This window comes from Primulina huaijiensis, chromosome 9 (assembly GCF_012295235.1).
Source record: "Primulina huaijiensis isolate GDHJ02 chromosome 9, ASM1229523v2, whole genome shotgun sequence".
NCBI lineage: Eukaryota > Viridiplantae > Streptophyta > Magnoliopsida > Lamiales > Gesneriaceae > Primulina > Primulina huaijiensis.
The window spans coordinates 16,653,039-16,666,504 of NC_133314.1; the positions used below are offsets into that span (position 1 = coordinate 16,653,039).

The 13,466-nt window shown below is 34.8% G+C and overlaps 1 protein-coding gene across 2 annotated transcripts; it reads left to right on the forward strand.

The window, feature by feature from the left end:
- Positions 1-4,896: 4,896 nt before the first annotated feature.
- On the forward strand, positions 4,897-9,888 carry LOC140984741 (auxin response factor 9-like). 2 transcript variants are annotated; one of them, XM_073452338.1, is made up of 15 exons: positions 4,898-5,398; positions 5,513-5,634; positions 5,832-5,927; positions 6,079-6,135; positions 6,220-6,372; positions 6,461-6,545; positions 7,199-7,289; positions 7,451-7,615; positions 7,704-7,817; positions 7,903-7,975; positions 8,054-8,207; positions 8,298-8,731; positions 8,916-9,103; positions 9,323-9,376; positions 9,409-9,888. In XM_073452338.1, the coding sequence occupies exons 1-15, from the start codon at positions 5,347-5,349 to the stop codon at positions 9,494-9,496; spliced, it is 1,926 nt and encodes a 641-aa protein (XP_073308439.1). In that variant the 5' UTR covers positions 4,898-5,346; the 3' UTR covers positions 9,497-9,888. The 2 variants fall into 2 exon arrangements, with proteins under 2 accessions (XP_073308438.1, XP_073308439.1); XM_073452337.1 differs by having other exon boundaries at positions 4,897-5,398; positions 8,054-8,731.
- The last annotated feature ends 3,578 nt before the right edge of the window (positions 9,889-13,466 follow it).

The window sequence follows — 13,466 nt, forward strand, 5'->3', positions numbered from 1 at the left end:
ATTCCTCGATCGCAACTCGAATAACACTTAAAAATACATTTTAATGCATGTAAGCAGAAAACCCACTAATACATCATATAAACATGTCACATAATCAATAAAGCAATTAAAATAAATTAATTAACCATTTTTTTTCATATTCCTTATATTTGCATGCAGTTGAATTACGTCGTCTTAATTTTGGACCTTACAGCTTTCTTATCCCTCAAACTGAAAAATTCCTTTTAATATTTTGTTTTTGATTCTAACAAAAGGGGAGAATCAATGTATCAATTTTAAATTTTAAAATCGCTTGAACAGCTCAAGTTTTGTGATTATCAAAACGAGAGAGATTGTTGGAACATTTCATGTTCGCAATCTTGATTTTGATGTTAACATTGTTATTTTGTTTCTAATGATTTATCGAAGTGCGCAGGAAACTGTAACTGATCAGTTAACCGAGCCAAAACTGAATCTTTCGAGACGCAAACTGAAAGTGCCAGCTGATTGCCCAAACTGAATCAGCTCAACTGATATATCAAAGAACAGTTCAACTGATTATCCAGCTGATAGGTGGTTCAGCAGGAGAACTTCAGAAGCCCGGTCAGCTGATTAAGTGCTCAATTGTTGAAGAGCCCAGCTGACCAGTTCAACTGAAAGAGTGAAATCAGTTCAACTGACGAGTCAATTGATTTCACCAGCCCAACTGAAGATCAGTTCAGATGACCAATTAAGAGCATCAATTAGGAATCAATCAGTTGCAGATCAAGACAAGCTTATCCAAGTGGATTCCAGCTACGCACAAGGATACAAAATAAATTGTACGATCAAGGTACAATAATGGACGTTGCAGCAATACTTAAAGACAAAATGTTCCAGAATGACTGTCGGAAAAGTCGAGAACGAATATCAAGGAACACATTCAAGCTGCAACGGATACAATTATTGAGTCTCACTCTACGATCAGTTTCCCACCTATAAATAGAAGATCGGTGAAGACCAACAGACATATAGAATAAGTGTGTGTGAAGAAGAGAGGAAACACTTCAACGTGTTATCAGCTTAGTATAGAAGCCCTATTTCCCTCAATGTGTGAGAACACCTTCGTGTGATATCCATTGTTCAATTCTCACATACTCACACACACAATCATTCACATATATCACAGAGTTGAGCTTTTTGAATAGATGAGTGAGTCTTGCACAAAGACAATAAACTTGTGTATGTAGTCTTTGACACACATACGTTAAACAAGTGTTGGCTGAAAGGTGTTGTCTTTAGTCTAGACTAGGAGTTCAGTTAGGCATTAGAGTAAGTCCTAAGCTGAGTGGGTTTGTACAAGGCGTTGTATAGATCAAAGTCATCTAGTGTATCCACCCGAGGAGGTAGAAGAGGTACGTAGGAGCAGTTGAAGTCTCCGATCATTTATAAACATATCTTGTGTACTTAACTATTTAACTATTGTTTTCTAATTGATTTGATCAATTAGAGCATCCGTCAGTTCAGTTTTTACCATAAATGAACTGGTATATGCCAGAACTGATTCTCTTTACTTCAGTCAAAGTTTACACAAGTTAAATTTCTTTCAAATTAGTCAGCTTTCTTAACGAAGGATTACTTCGAATATTTTCTGCTTGATTTATAATCAAACTTGATTTAATTCATCAGTGTAAATATTATTAGAACACGAGCTATTGAATCTCATGGAGAATATTGTGTTTGAAGCACCTTCAAGGTGCCCGAACCGATCCTTCACTATCTCTTTGAAAAGATAATCTTCTAGGTTCCAATCTAAGACTTTGACTCTTTTGTAGAATCGGTTGTCTTGGATCTGGATATCTGTTTCTTCTATTAATGGAAACTCATTTTTTTATGGATAAATCGCGAAAAAAACTTTTCCAAATAACTCTGATATTTCAATGAACTCATTTTTAATAAACAACTCTGAATGATGTGCATTATGCAAAGCATATGAAATTTGATAAATAATATAATATGGTATATTGCCCTATTTCATCAATATTTTTTCTTTGAAGTTCTGATGCAACGTCAAAGCTTGGCTGAAATCTCAAGCTGTGAGGTTGTAGGAAATTCTTGGATAAATTACTCTTAAAATTTTCCCTGCACAGAGATTCCTTGAGATTGTTCCCAGTATTGAATCTTGAAGGTTACTCATTCATTTATCGCTTATAGTAATATCAATAGGTGAATCTATTTCTTTTTTAAAAGTAGCTTTTATCATAATTTGGATTGCTCTGATATGAATCCAGTACATGATTTGTGTTAATTCTATCTTGAGTTTTTGTACTTCCTCTTTAATTTCTTCAGAATGAATTATTTGTATCTCCATTTTATTTCCTTTAAGTTTCATTGAGATTGACATTTCTCTTCTACAAACTTTTATAGCTTAGATGATGATTTATGTTTCTTAGGCCAAATTTCCTAAGAAATTTTCTACATATCCTACAAAGAATCATTGATACTTCTATAGGCTATGATTTTGTTTCATGATCTTTTGGACCATGTTATGGGATATTGTTGTATGACTAAAGAAAACAGACAAGTCTTTATGCGTTTCGTATCGAAGTACCTCGTCTTCTGTCAGATTCTGATTTTGTTCCATCGAATTCTTCCTGACTCAAGACTTGTTCTTCTTCATATATACTTTCGTATGAGGAAATATACTCAAACTAGTATAATTGAACAAGATCTTTGTAATAAACCGCTTCTTCAATATTCGAGGTCCCATGTGTTCGAACGTTTTATTCCTTTTTTTATTTTCTGAACAGTTGGTCAAGATGTGACCTTTTGCTCCACATGTCAAGCAATTACAATTTTTAAAACTTTCATTAGCTCGGTGTGAGCTCTTCCAAAAGTTTTCTTTGTAGGTGTTTTTTCCGAGCTTCGAGATGTGCTTGATGCTTGGAATGACATCCTTCTTCTTGATGGTCTACTTCTTTGTCCATGTTTGTAAGATCTGGCCTTTTGTCTAGACCATACTGTTCTTGGTTTCCAAGAACTTCTTTCACTTTTTCCATTTCTGTCATAAAGATGACATCCAAAGTCTTTCTTTTCTGCCTTTGTGGCTTACTTCCAATCATTATTGGAAGATCATTTTATTTACAACACAAAAGATTACATTTGTTAATACCCTTTAATCGTTTGTAATTATTTGTTAATGCTGTCAAGTCACATCATTCTGCGAATTTTTCTTTGAGAAAAGAAACTCTTCGTGCCAAAGTATCCGGATTGTCAATGACATATTTCCTAATTAGCATTTCTCTACAGGAACATGATATTTTGGCTGAAAAAAGTTGCATTTCTATATTTTCTTTGACCCCTGAATTCCATCTATATTTATTGAATAATATAATATATTCATCCACTAAGCAGATCTCAGGTTATAAGGCTATACAGATCTTGAGTATACTTCTTTTTCTTCTATGTGTCTTGACTGTTGAAATAGTCTACCCCTATAAATTTTGCCTTAAATAGGTAGTCATTCTTCTGGCTATCTCACTGAGAGATTCTCCTATTAGTATTGACTCTTTTGTTTCTACCAAATTCATTTCTAATGCACTTTTCACTGATCTCATATGACTTATTTCTAAAATTTTAATGAATCATTCTTTGTTGAGATCAAGTGTTCATGCTACGATTCTTATAGCCAATTTCTTATCATTTATGAGATTTTATTTGTTTTTGAAATCCAATACATCAAGGTTAAGCATAATCCCATAAAGATGTATATGTTCCAAAACAGATTTCCCATATGGTGTCGGGCACAAGGGAATTTGACATTTCCTTGACCCGGTTCCCGCTTGATGTGCTTCTCCACCAATTTGAAAATCTGTTTGGGGTCTTCTCATATTTGTATTATGAGATCCCACACTTTCCCTTAGTAGTTCATGAGAAGATGGCCATGTTAATGCAGGTGGTTCACTCCCAGTTATGTTCATCTTTAGATTTACGATCCTGAAATTTGCAAAAGATTTTGCAATGTCTTGGAGTTCTTCTAGACCAATTCTTGCTAAAGTTGTCATTAGATTAATTTCTTCTTTAAGACATTATTAATTAGATTGATCATTTTTCTTCGTCGATTAAACAATTTGGCATCACATTTGCCATCCGTCTTTGATGTAATAAGGGTTCAGTACCACGTCCATAACCTTCCTACCGAAGTCTTTTTATTAGAACTTGTTTGTTGTTCTAGAGTTTGGATTCTCGTTTGAATATCCTTTAGTGTTACAAGAATTTCTTCTTGTTTTTCGAATATTTTTGCCACTTTTTGTGGTACATAATACAACAAACTGATGTAATTTTGTACATTCTTTTGGATTTCTTTAAGATTTTCAGAAATTTTAGAGGAATCCGATACTATTTCCAGGAACTTATTAGATTGAATCATAATTTTACATTTGGATTCTAATAAGTTCCACTTTGCTCTTGATATCTAATCGTTGTTAGATCTTCTTGTTTAAATATTCTAAAGTATTAGAATAAGTCTTGTAAATAATTAATCTCAAATTTGGGTTCAGATCCATATTATTTGAGAAAATTCTCCTCATCAAACATTTAATTACTCAGTAATAATATTTCTGTATGTTTGAAATAATTTTACTTAAAGCTCTGATGTCATTTTTTATCCTTGTAAATCAATCAATTAAAATCAACAAATAAGAGTATTTTTTGTCATTTTGATTGTTTTAGAGAATTTAAACAAAGTTTTTAGGATATAAGAAATTAGAATAAATTTATGTTTTAATTTGAAAATTTATCTCTAATTTACTCATAAAATTTATGATCGAGAGAAAAAAAATTTAATTCGGAAAACTTTTCACCTCAATTTGTCAAATTTTAAAGAAAATAAAAAAAAAATCCCATAACTTTGTATTTAATGGACCGTAATACCAGATGCCCAATCCCCAAAGCCTGAATATTGTGACCCCACAAATTTCCTCCACCAAGAAAGTTCGTCCTCTCCGAACCGCCTAACTTTGGTTGAAGATTTCAACCATGGTTAGTTAGGTGGTACACACTCACTGTGTGGGTGCAGTGCAAAGGAGACAAAAACCAATACATTTATTGGAGCGGAAAAAATATTAAGGAAAGTAAAGGAAGAAATGAAGGCGTATATTAAGCTGTTTCTTGGATTCCTATTTCTTTACTTTCCCACTGATGAATTTCATTTCTTGGCTGTGAAAATCTTTTGTAAAGTTTAGACAAATATTTTTAGTCAAATATTACTGCTGATCTTGTGATTTATATTTATTATCACGCAATATATGCATGTTATGCGGTGAGTTCTGTTTGATTTAGATATAAAGATTTGATATTCGTGCAAAAAAGAGAGGGACTTGTGGTGTCATGGAGAATAGAGGGTCATTTTCCCAGCAGCAAAGCAGTTTCTTGGCTGAAGGTCAAATTTTTTTTGGTTCCCTTTATTTAGTTTGTATTTTTTTCACGCAATGTATTATAATATATAAGAATATATATAATCTTTTTCCTTAAAAAAAAATGGGATAATTTTCAGGAGGTGGAAGCAATGATGCATCATTGTACAGAGAGCTATGGAAGGCTTGTGCAGGTCCTTTGGTGTATGTTCCAAAGGATGGAGAACGGGTTTATTATTTCCCCCAAGGCCACATGGAGCAAGTAAGTTGTATTTGGATTGGCCTTTTTTATTTTTTATTTTCTTAATGGGGTGTTGAAATTTTGATCTTTGGGTGGAATAATGGAGTTACAGTTGAAGTTTTTGAATTTACATTCGTTTTCTTGTCTTTCGAAATCCTTTTTGGTTTTGATTTTTGTTTGTTTTGTTTGTGTTTTTGTTGTTAACTTAAATCTGTCAGTTGGAGGCTTCAACAAATCGAGAATTGAATGAAAGGATACCAATGTTCAATCTTCCTTCAAAGATCCTTTGTCGTATTTTTAATATTCATCTTATGGTATGGTCTTCTTCTTAACTTTTACCTTGTTTAATGTTTTTTTTGATAAATATCATGGGAAATTAGTTGTTCTTAAAAAATTTTAATTTGTTTTTCTATTAATAATTGGTGATGTTTCATTAGCAATATTCATGAATTGTTCAACTTGTAGGCTGAACAAGACACTGATGAAGTTTATGCACAAATTACTTTGATGCCAGAACCTGATGTAAGAACTTCAATAGTATTAAAAAATTTATTTCAAGATTCATTTTAATTAGAAATTCAAGTTCTTGAATTGAACTATTTACAGCAAACCGAGCCGAGAAGTCCCGATATTTGTCCCGATGAGCCTTGTCGACCCGCGGTTCACTCATTTTGCAAAGTTTTGACGGCCTCAGATACGAGTACCCATGGCGGATTCTCTGTCCTTCGCAAACATGCTAACGAATGCCTTCCTCCTTTGGTAATGATTCTTTCCTTCCTCCAGATTCTTGTCGTGGTCGTGGGAATATTTTTGAATCTTGTTTGGAATGAGAATGTTTTTCGAGCAGGACATGACCCTGCAGACGCCAACACAAGAATTGGTAGCCAAAGACCTTCATGGAATTGAATGGCATTTTAAGCATATATTTAGAGGTGAAATCTTTATATCTAGTTTCTAATTGAATGCTTATTTAGGGGTGCAAACGAATTGAATGGTAGGAATAATTCAATCGTATTTGAAATTATCTAATCCAAATTGAGTTGGAATCAGTGTTCTAAATGGTGGCCGAGACCGTCGACCTGTGGACGGTGTCACGGTAGAAGATGAGCATGGGCGAACGTGGGGCAACATTAAAATTAAATGAGCTGGAGTTGTAATTTGAGAGTTAACTTATTCAGACATTATAATTAAATTCAAAACAAGTTATTTGCGCTTGAAATCGAATATATAATCGAGCCGATCTTGAGTCAGAAATAGCTCATTTTTTGAGCTTCTGGTCAAACTTTGCACTAGCTGAAAAAATAACTCAAGCTTGAGGTGAAGCAGAAGCACAAAAAATGGAGGCATTCGGCTAGATTCGATTCGTGTGCACACCTATGCTCATATACTATGGGTATCATAAATCACTGAGTGCTGAATGTCACTCTTTAAGAGCACACTGATTGGGAGGAACTAGGATTTTGATTTTGGTGGGTGGGCATTTTCATACATTTATGCATATAGAAAATTTAGTCTATTATGAAACATCAGATACTAGATTTTTCTCGGGCTGCTACTTGATGCATATAGACTGTATACCAAACAGGTCAACCTCGAAGGCATTTGCTGACAACAGGATGGAGTACATTTGTGACCTCGAAGAGATTAGTTGCCGGGGATTCTTTTGTGTTTCTGAGGTACTTAAATGTTACTTTCGGTCTTACACTCTTATATCCCAAGTTAATTGTGTTGGTTACTACTTATCCAAAAAGCTCTAGCTTATGGAAGGGGCCTAGTAATAGTTTTTAACATCATTTTGTGGCAAATCATTCAGCTTCTAATTTACCCATTTTTGTAGGGGAGAAAATGGGGAGTTGTGTGTTGGAGTCCGACGCCATGCTCGTCAGCTGAGCTCCATGCCATCGTCGGTGATCTCGAGTCAGAGCATGCATCTGGGAGTGCTTGCAACTGCATCTCATGCCATGGTGACTCAGACCCGATTTGTTGTTTATTACAAGCCAAGGTGTGGATTTGTGATACATGTTAATCATCACCTAGAATGTTTTTTTTTGTTATCTTATTATTTATTTGATGCAAAATCCTTTTTTTAGAACAAGTCAGTTCATCATATGCCTTAGCAAATATCTAGAAGCTGTCAACCATGACTATGGAATCGGCATGCGATTCAAGATGCGATTTGAGGGGGAGGATTCTCCTGAGAGAAGGTTGTGCTACATACATAAGCTGATTTCTTTGTGTTTGGTTGCGTGAGACGTTAACTTACAGTCTTTTTGTTTCATAAGCAAGCAGATTTGCAGGTACGATAGTTGGAGTTGAGGATTTTTCATCTCATTGGGAAGATTCAAGATGGCGTTCTTTGAAGGTAAATATCTCGGTTCATATGCTCGCGATTTGCCATAATGTGAAAGGCTAATTCTTTCATTTTTGTTGTTGTCTTCAGGTTCAATGGGACGAACCAGCTTCTCTACCGAGACCTGAAAGAGTTTCGCCATGGGAGATCGAACCGTTTGTCACGACAGCCCCCACAACCCTTGTTCATCCATTAACAACAAAGCACAAAAGGCTTCGACCACACTCTGAAAGCATTGTTCCTGGTTGGATAATCCTTCAGATATCCTTGCTTATCTTATTTTTAGTTTTTCTTATGCGTTTTGTGCATCATAATTTAGTTACTTCATTTATAGAGGTATGCTGGCAATCGACGCAATTTGTCAATGCTCCAACTATGAATCCTGAAGAAACAGAAGAGAGTAAAAGTGCATCGGCTTGGTCTGTTATTTCGAACCACACGGCTCCAATCTCAGGGAAAATAAGTATTAACCCCATCACGTCTTGCCGAAACGAGGAAAGGAAACCTGATACTGGTGCAACATGCCGATTGTTCGGAATCGATTTGAATTGTCCCTCAGTAGTTGCTCTTTGTGACTATTCTCCTGTAAAATCATTTATACCAACTGATACCGATGAAGTGTACATTCCGAGTGTCCTATCCTCTGGCAATTCAGAACAGAAATCGGTGCTTTCAAGGGATTCAAGAGATATGAGAAAAGAAAAATTGCAAAACCCATCAAAGGAGGTTCAAAGCAGACTTAGCCAATCCTCTAGAAGCCGCACTAAGGTATATAAACTGCAATTGAGTCTATGTATCCATTCTTAACATTGTTGTATATATATGGGTTGGATCCAGAAATTTGGGAGGAGGGATGAGATGGCGATCGCATCGTTCAGCCCTTACTGTATCCACCCTGTATTTATTACCAATACGAACCAGCATGTTTATATAAGTTTTTCGTTTTGAGAAGGTACACATGCAAGGTGTAGCAGTTGGTCGTGCCGTGGACTTGACCTCGTTAAACGGATACAATGAGCTTATAACCGAACTTGAAATGGTGTTTTCCATCAGAGGAGAACTTCGGTCCCGAGAAAAATGGGAAATTGTGTTTGGAGATGACGAAGGGGACATCATGCTCTTGGGCGACTATCCGTGGCCGTAAGTGTCATCCGGTTTCATTAAAAGCAAAAAATGCATTCATTTATATGACACCCACTGAATTTCAGTATATGACTATATTCCAATTCTTTAAAGGCGCTCTTTTGATTCAAAAAATATGTTTGATTGGCCTTTTTTAGTTTGAAAGGGGAATAAAATTTCGAAAGAAACAAGTCGTAAAACATGCTTTCCTAACTCATGACATCTTCTTTCGTGCAGAGAATTTTGCAACATGGTCCGGAGGATTTTCATCTGGTCTAGCCAAGATGTGAAAGGATTTTCATCTGGTCTAGCCAAGATGTGACGAAAATGAAAGGAAACAAGCTTCCATTCTTTTCTTCAGAATATGAAGGAACCGGCTTTAATTTGGTAAGTGTTGTAGATCAGAATTAAGTCCATTTTCCTCTCTTCCTTTTACGTTTGCTGGAATGTTATCCAACAAGAAAGAAGCCAGTTGACGAGGGGAGGATCCCGTGAATGGTCGGAAACTAGGCGATTTTGCGAATGTCGACGAGTTTTCATGCAGCAAGACTGGTGAACTAGTTAGAATTTGTAAAAAGTAGGGTGTGCTCGTGTGTCATCTGTATACAGCTAAAAATCGTGTTCATTTAAATATTGTTACGCGATTCTATGGATTTAAATTTTAAGCAAAGGGATATACCTATTTGATGCTATGTTGTGAAGAAATTGACGTGGAAAATACTCATAGTTAATATTATATTTGGTCTGATTGATTATGACACAATATGATGATTATTGTAATAATTATATTTTATTTGGTTTGATTGTGATTGTGATTGTGATTGTGATTTGTAAAATGATTTTTTATATATATTTCAATAATTAGAAGTTTAATTTTTTTTAGTTTTTTTTTTTTAGTTTGACAAATACATGGTGATTGAGATTACGATTATGAGTAAGTCTCATGTGAGAGGGTATCACAAATTTTTATCTGTAAGACTGGTTAACCCTATCGATATTTACAATAAAAAGTAATACTCTTAGTATAAAAAATAATACTTTTTCATCGATGACCCAAATAAGAGATTCGATCAACGAAATTGATTCGTGAAGCTGTCTCACAAGAGTTTTTTATGTACGATTATACAATAAATTATATTTCTTGACCTTGTGGACAATGGGTTTCTTTAGTTAGGAAGTATCACGAAATTCCCAATGAGATTGACTCACGGTTAAATTTTGTGAGATAATTTTCAATCCGATTTGAATCCATGAAAATTATTATTTTCTTGGCAAAATCATTATTTTTCATTGTAAATATGAATCGAGTTGACATTTATTACAGATAAAGATACGTAAGACCGTCTTATAGAAGTCCCACTCAATAAAATTATAATAAAAATTATTTCCTGTCAAGGTTTTTTGACGAACACAAATTTTTATAAGGTCATAGAGATGTAATCGAGGCGATTTTTGAGTTTGACATGTTTATAATCGATCTGAGCTTGAGCTTTATTTAACATATATATTCATGGTTCACGAGCTTATTCGAACTTAATAAAAATTAATTATAAATTTAAATATTCATTAAATTCATTAAAAACCAAATTCATGGTCACAAGCTTATTCGATTTTTTAGACGATGTGAGGTGTTGTAACACCTACACAACATGCACCAGAATATTTCAGCATACAAAATTTTATTTAAATAAAATAACACACAAAAAATTATGCACGTGTGAACACACTTTTACAGGATGTTTCAAGGCAAAAGATTCATTAGAAAATACTTTCAGTTTAAACAAAAACAATACTAATGAATAAAAGAAAATCTAACTTTCTTAACAGAGTGAGAGAACAAATGCATCCAAAACTCTTATCAAACTAATTAGGCAAAACTACGGAAGCAACTTTTATGAAGACGAAAATCTTTTTGATGAACAACAGACTAATCTGCATCGTGATTAGATGTTGTGTCTCATGTCTTCAACACTTTATGACAACACAACTTTATCTCTTCGATATAAATATTTAATTCACCTGCTTCCTCCTGTGGTGTATCTTCTCTCTCTCGCACACACCTTTCACAACAAATATCTTTTATATTTATATGTTTCTTGTGCCCTAGAGTTTATTCCATAAAAAAATCATAAAAAATGTGTAAACAAAAATTTTATTAGAAAATAAACTCTTTTAAACACTAATATCATATCTAGAGTTATTGTCATAATCATCTATTATCTAGAAAAGAAAAACTCTATAATTTAATAAACACAATATTATCAAAAGGAAAACCTAAATAAAGAATAAATTATATTCCTTTCAATCTCTCCTTTTTTGTATTTCTGGACAAAACACAAAAAAAAGTTAATCAGCAAAACATCATTTTAGAGACTCGTTTCCCCCTGAATTCAACCAAGTTAAATCATATGTTATCAGAGGTGTTGTTCAAGAAGATCATAACACCATCACGCTAAACATTATTACTAAAAGCTAACAACAAACAGAGATATAAGTAAACATTAAAACAAACTAAGGAGTAGTTAATTTCCAACTCCATCGGTGAGCTTGTCTGTATCTCCTTCTTCACCATCCATTTCTTATTTCATTTTTGTTGTAGCTTCTCCTATCCGTTTTTTTTTTGCCAGAATGCACCGCCACTTCCAGAAGTAAACGATACTCATCTATTCGATTTTTATAATTCGCGATAAGCTACTTCACATTGCTGATTTGCTTCAAGCCAAACTCAATTTGCGCCTGTAGAACAGAAGGAGAAATCTTAATAAAGTCAGCAGGGTTCACGGTAGATGAAGAGGCCGTGTTGCCAACATATAGGGCAACACTAGTATCAAATCATGGAAGGTCCAACTTCCTATTCTTCTAAAGTAAGTTGGGATAAGCTTCAACTTTTCACCCACATCAGAGAGATCCTCATCAATGTCTCTGATAAAACCTTGAGATTTCAGAATGTCGTAGATTAAATACGAAAATGAAATCTTTGTTGATTTCAGTCCACCGTCAGCAAATTGAAAAATTGTTTGAAATAACGGCTTCTCAAAATTAAAGGTACTCCCAATAACAGTAGCAAACAAAACAAATGTTTGTGGTCTAGTAACCATTGTTATATTCGTTGAGGGAGTCCAATTTTGGATTCCTGTTTTGTGCAACACTGAATAAAAAGACGTTAATTTTGTTGCAGACAGTCATTTGGGATGATCTGTGAAAATATTAATCAGTTCGCCAATGATGATAGTTGTAACTTCATTGATATCCGGATTCATTCCTTCTTCGTCGTCATCAGATGTGTTGTAAAATGCATTGATAATCGAATGATTGAAGTTGTAAACTCTATCATGGACAAACACTAGTCCAAACTTTGAAGATCTCTCATCACCCACATTGGATGAGAGATTTGAGAAAAATTCCAAAATTGTCCTTCTACAGTACGGTGCTACTATAGTCACTGTTGACCGCAGCCATCGATTGGTCAGGAACATAGTAAAATTTTGCTTCTCGTAGGCATCAACATCAATGTTATTTTCATCACTTGTCATCGATTGACTTACTCGAATCATAATATGTAATATCAATGTTGTCAATGGTATCGATAACATAGTTCACAACATCAGGACCAACATCAGCATCATCACTTCCTTCATCACCGCCAGAATACTCATCAGAATCAGAGTCAGGAGTTGAATTAGAAGCAGAACCGTCAGAATTGTCTAGGCTATTTCCTTCGAACTCTTGCAACATTTCTTCATCTGGTTCATCATCCTTTGACATGGCTTTCTTTAAGGTTTTTTCTTCTTTTAACCATGCAAGAAACTCAGCTAGGGACTCTTCGTCCTCAGTGGGATCAGGCGGTTCTTCAAAAACCATAGTTTCTTTCTCAACTACAATAGAGGGCGTCTTCTTTTCAGCAGCAATACGTTTCGATCTTACGACCAATTTAAAATCTTCATCATCAGAGTCATCTCCATATGAGAAATCAAGGTCCAGAAGATTCACAATGGAGGGGGATGCTCGGAACTTCTTGAATGGGACGAAATCAGGGTCATACCATGCATGACATTTTGATCATCTTGGCTGTGAAGGAACAGGGAAGACACAATTCAGCACTTCAAAACCTGACGGATTTTCAACATCTACTGCATTACCCGGCTCCCCAAGGGCAATGAATTCAAGCGGATATGGGTCATCGACGACCACAACCATCTGAAGAGAATCAACAGTAGGGGGTTCTCTAGGCAGTGTTGCCACACAGGGTGGAACACTGACGTTTGCGATCATTTTGCTTCGAATATCAAGAGGATCATATCAGGTTCCGGCAATCTATGAAATATAAAAAAGAATTACAGATAAAACCAACGACAAACTAAAAATGAATTCGCGCATAGAA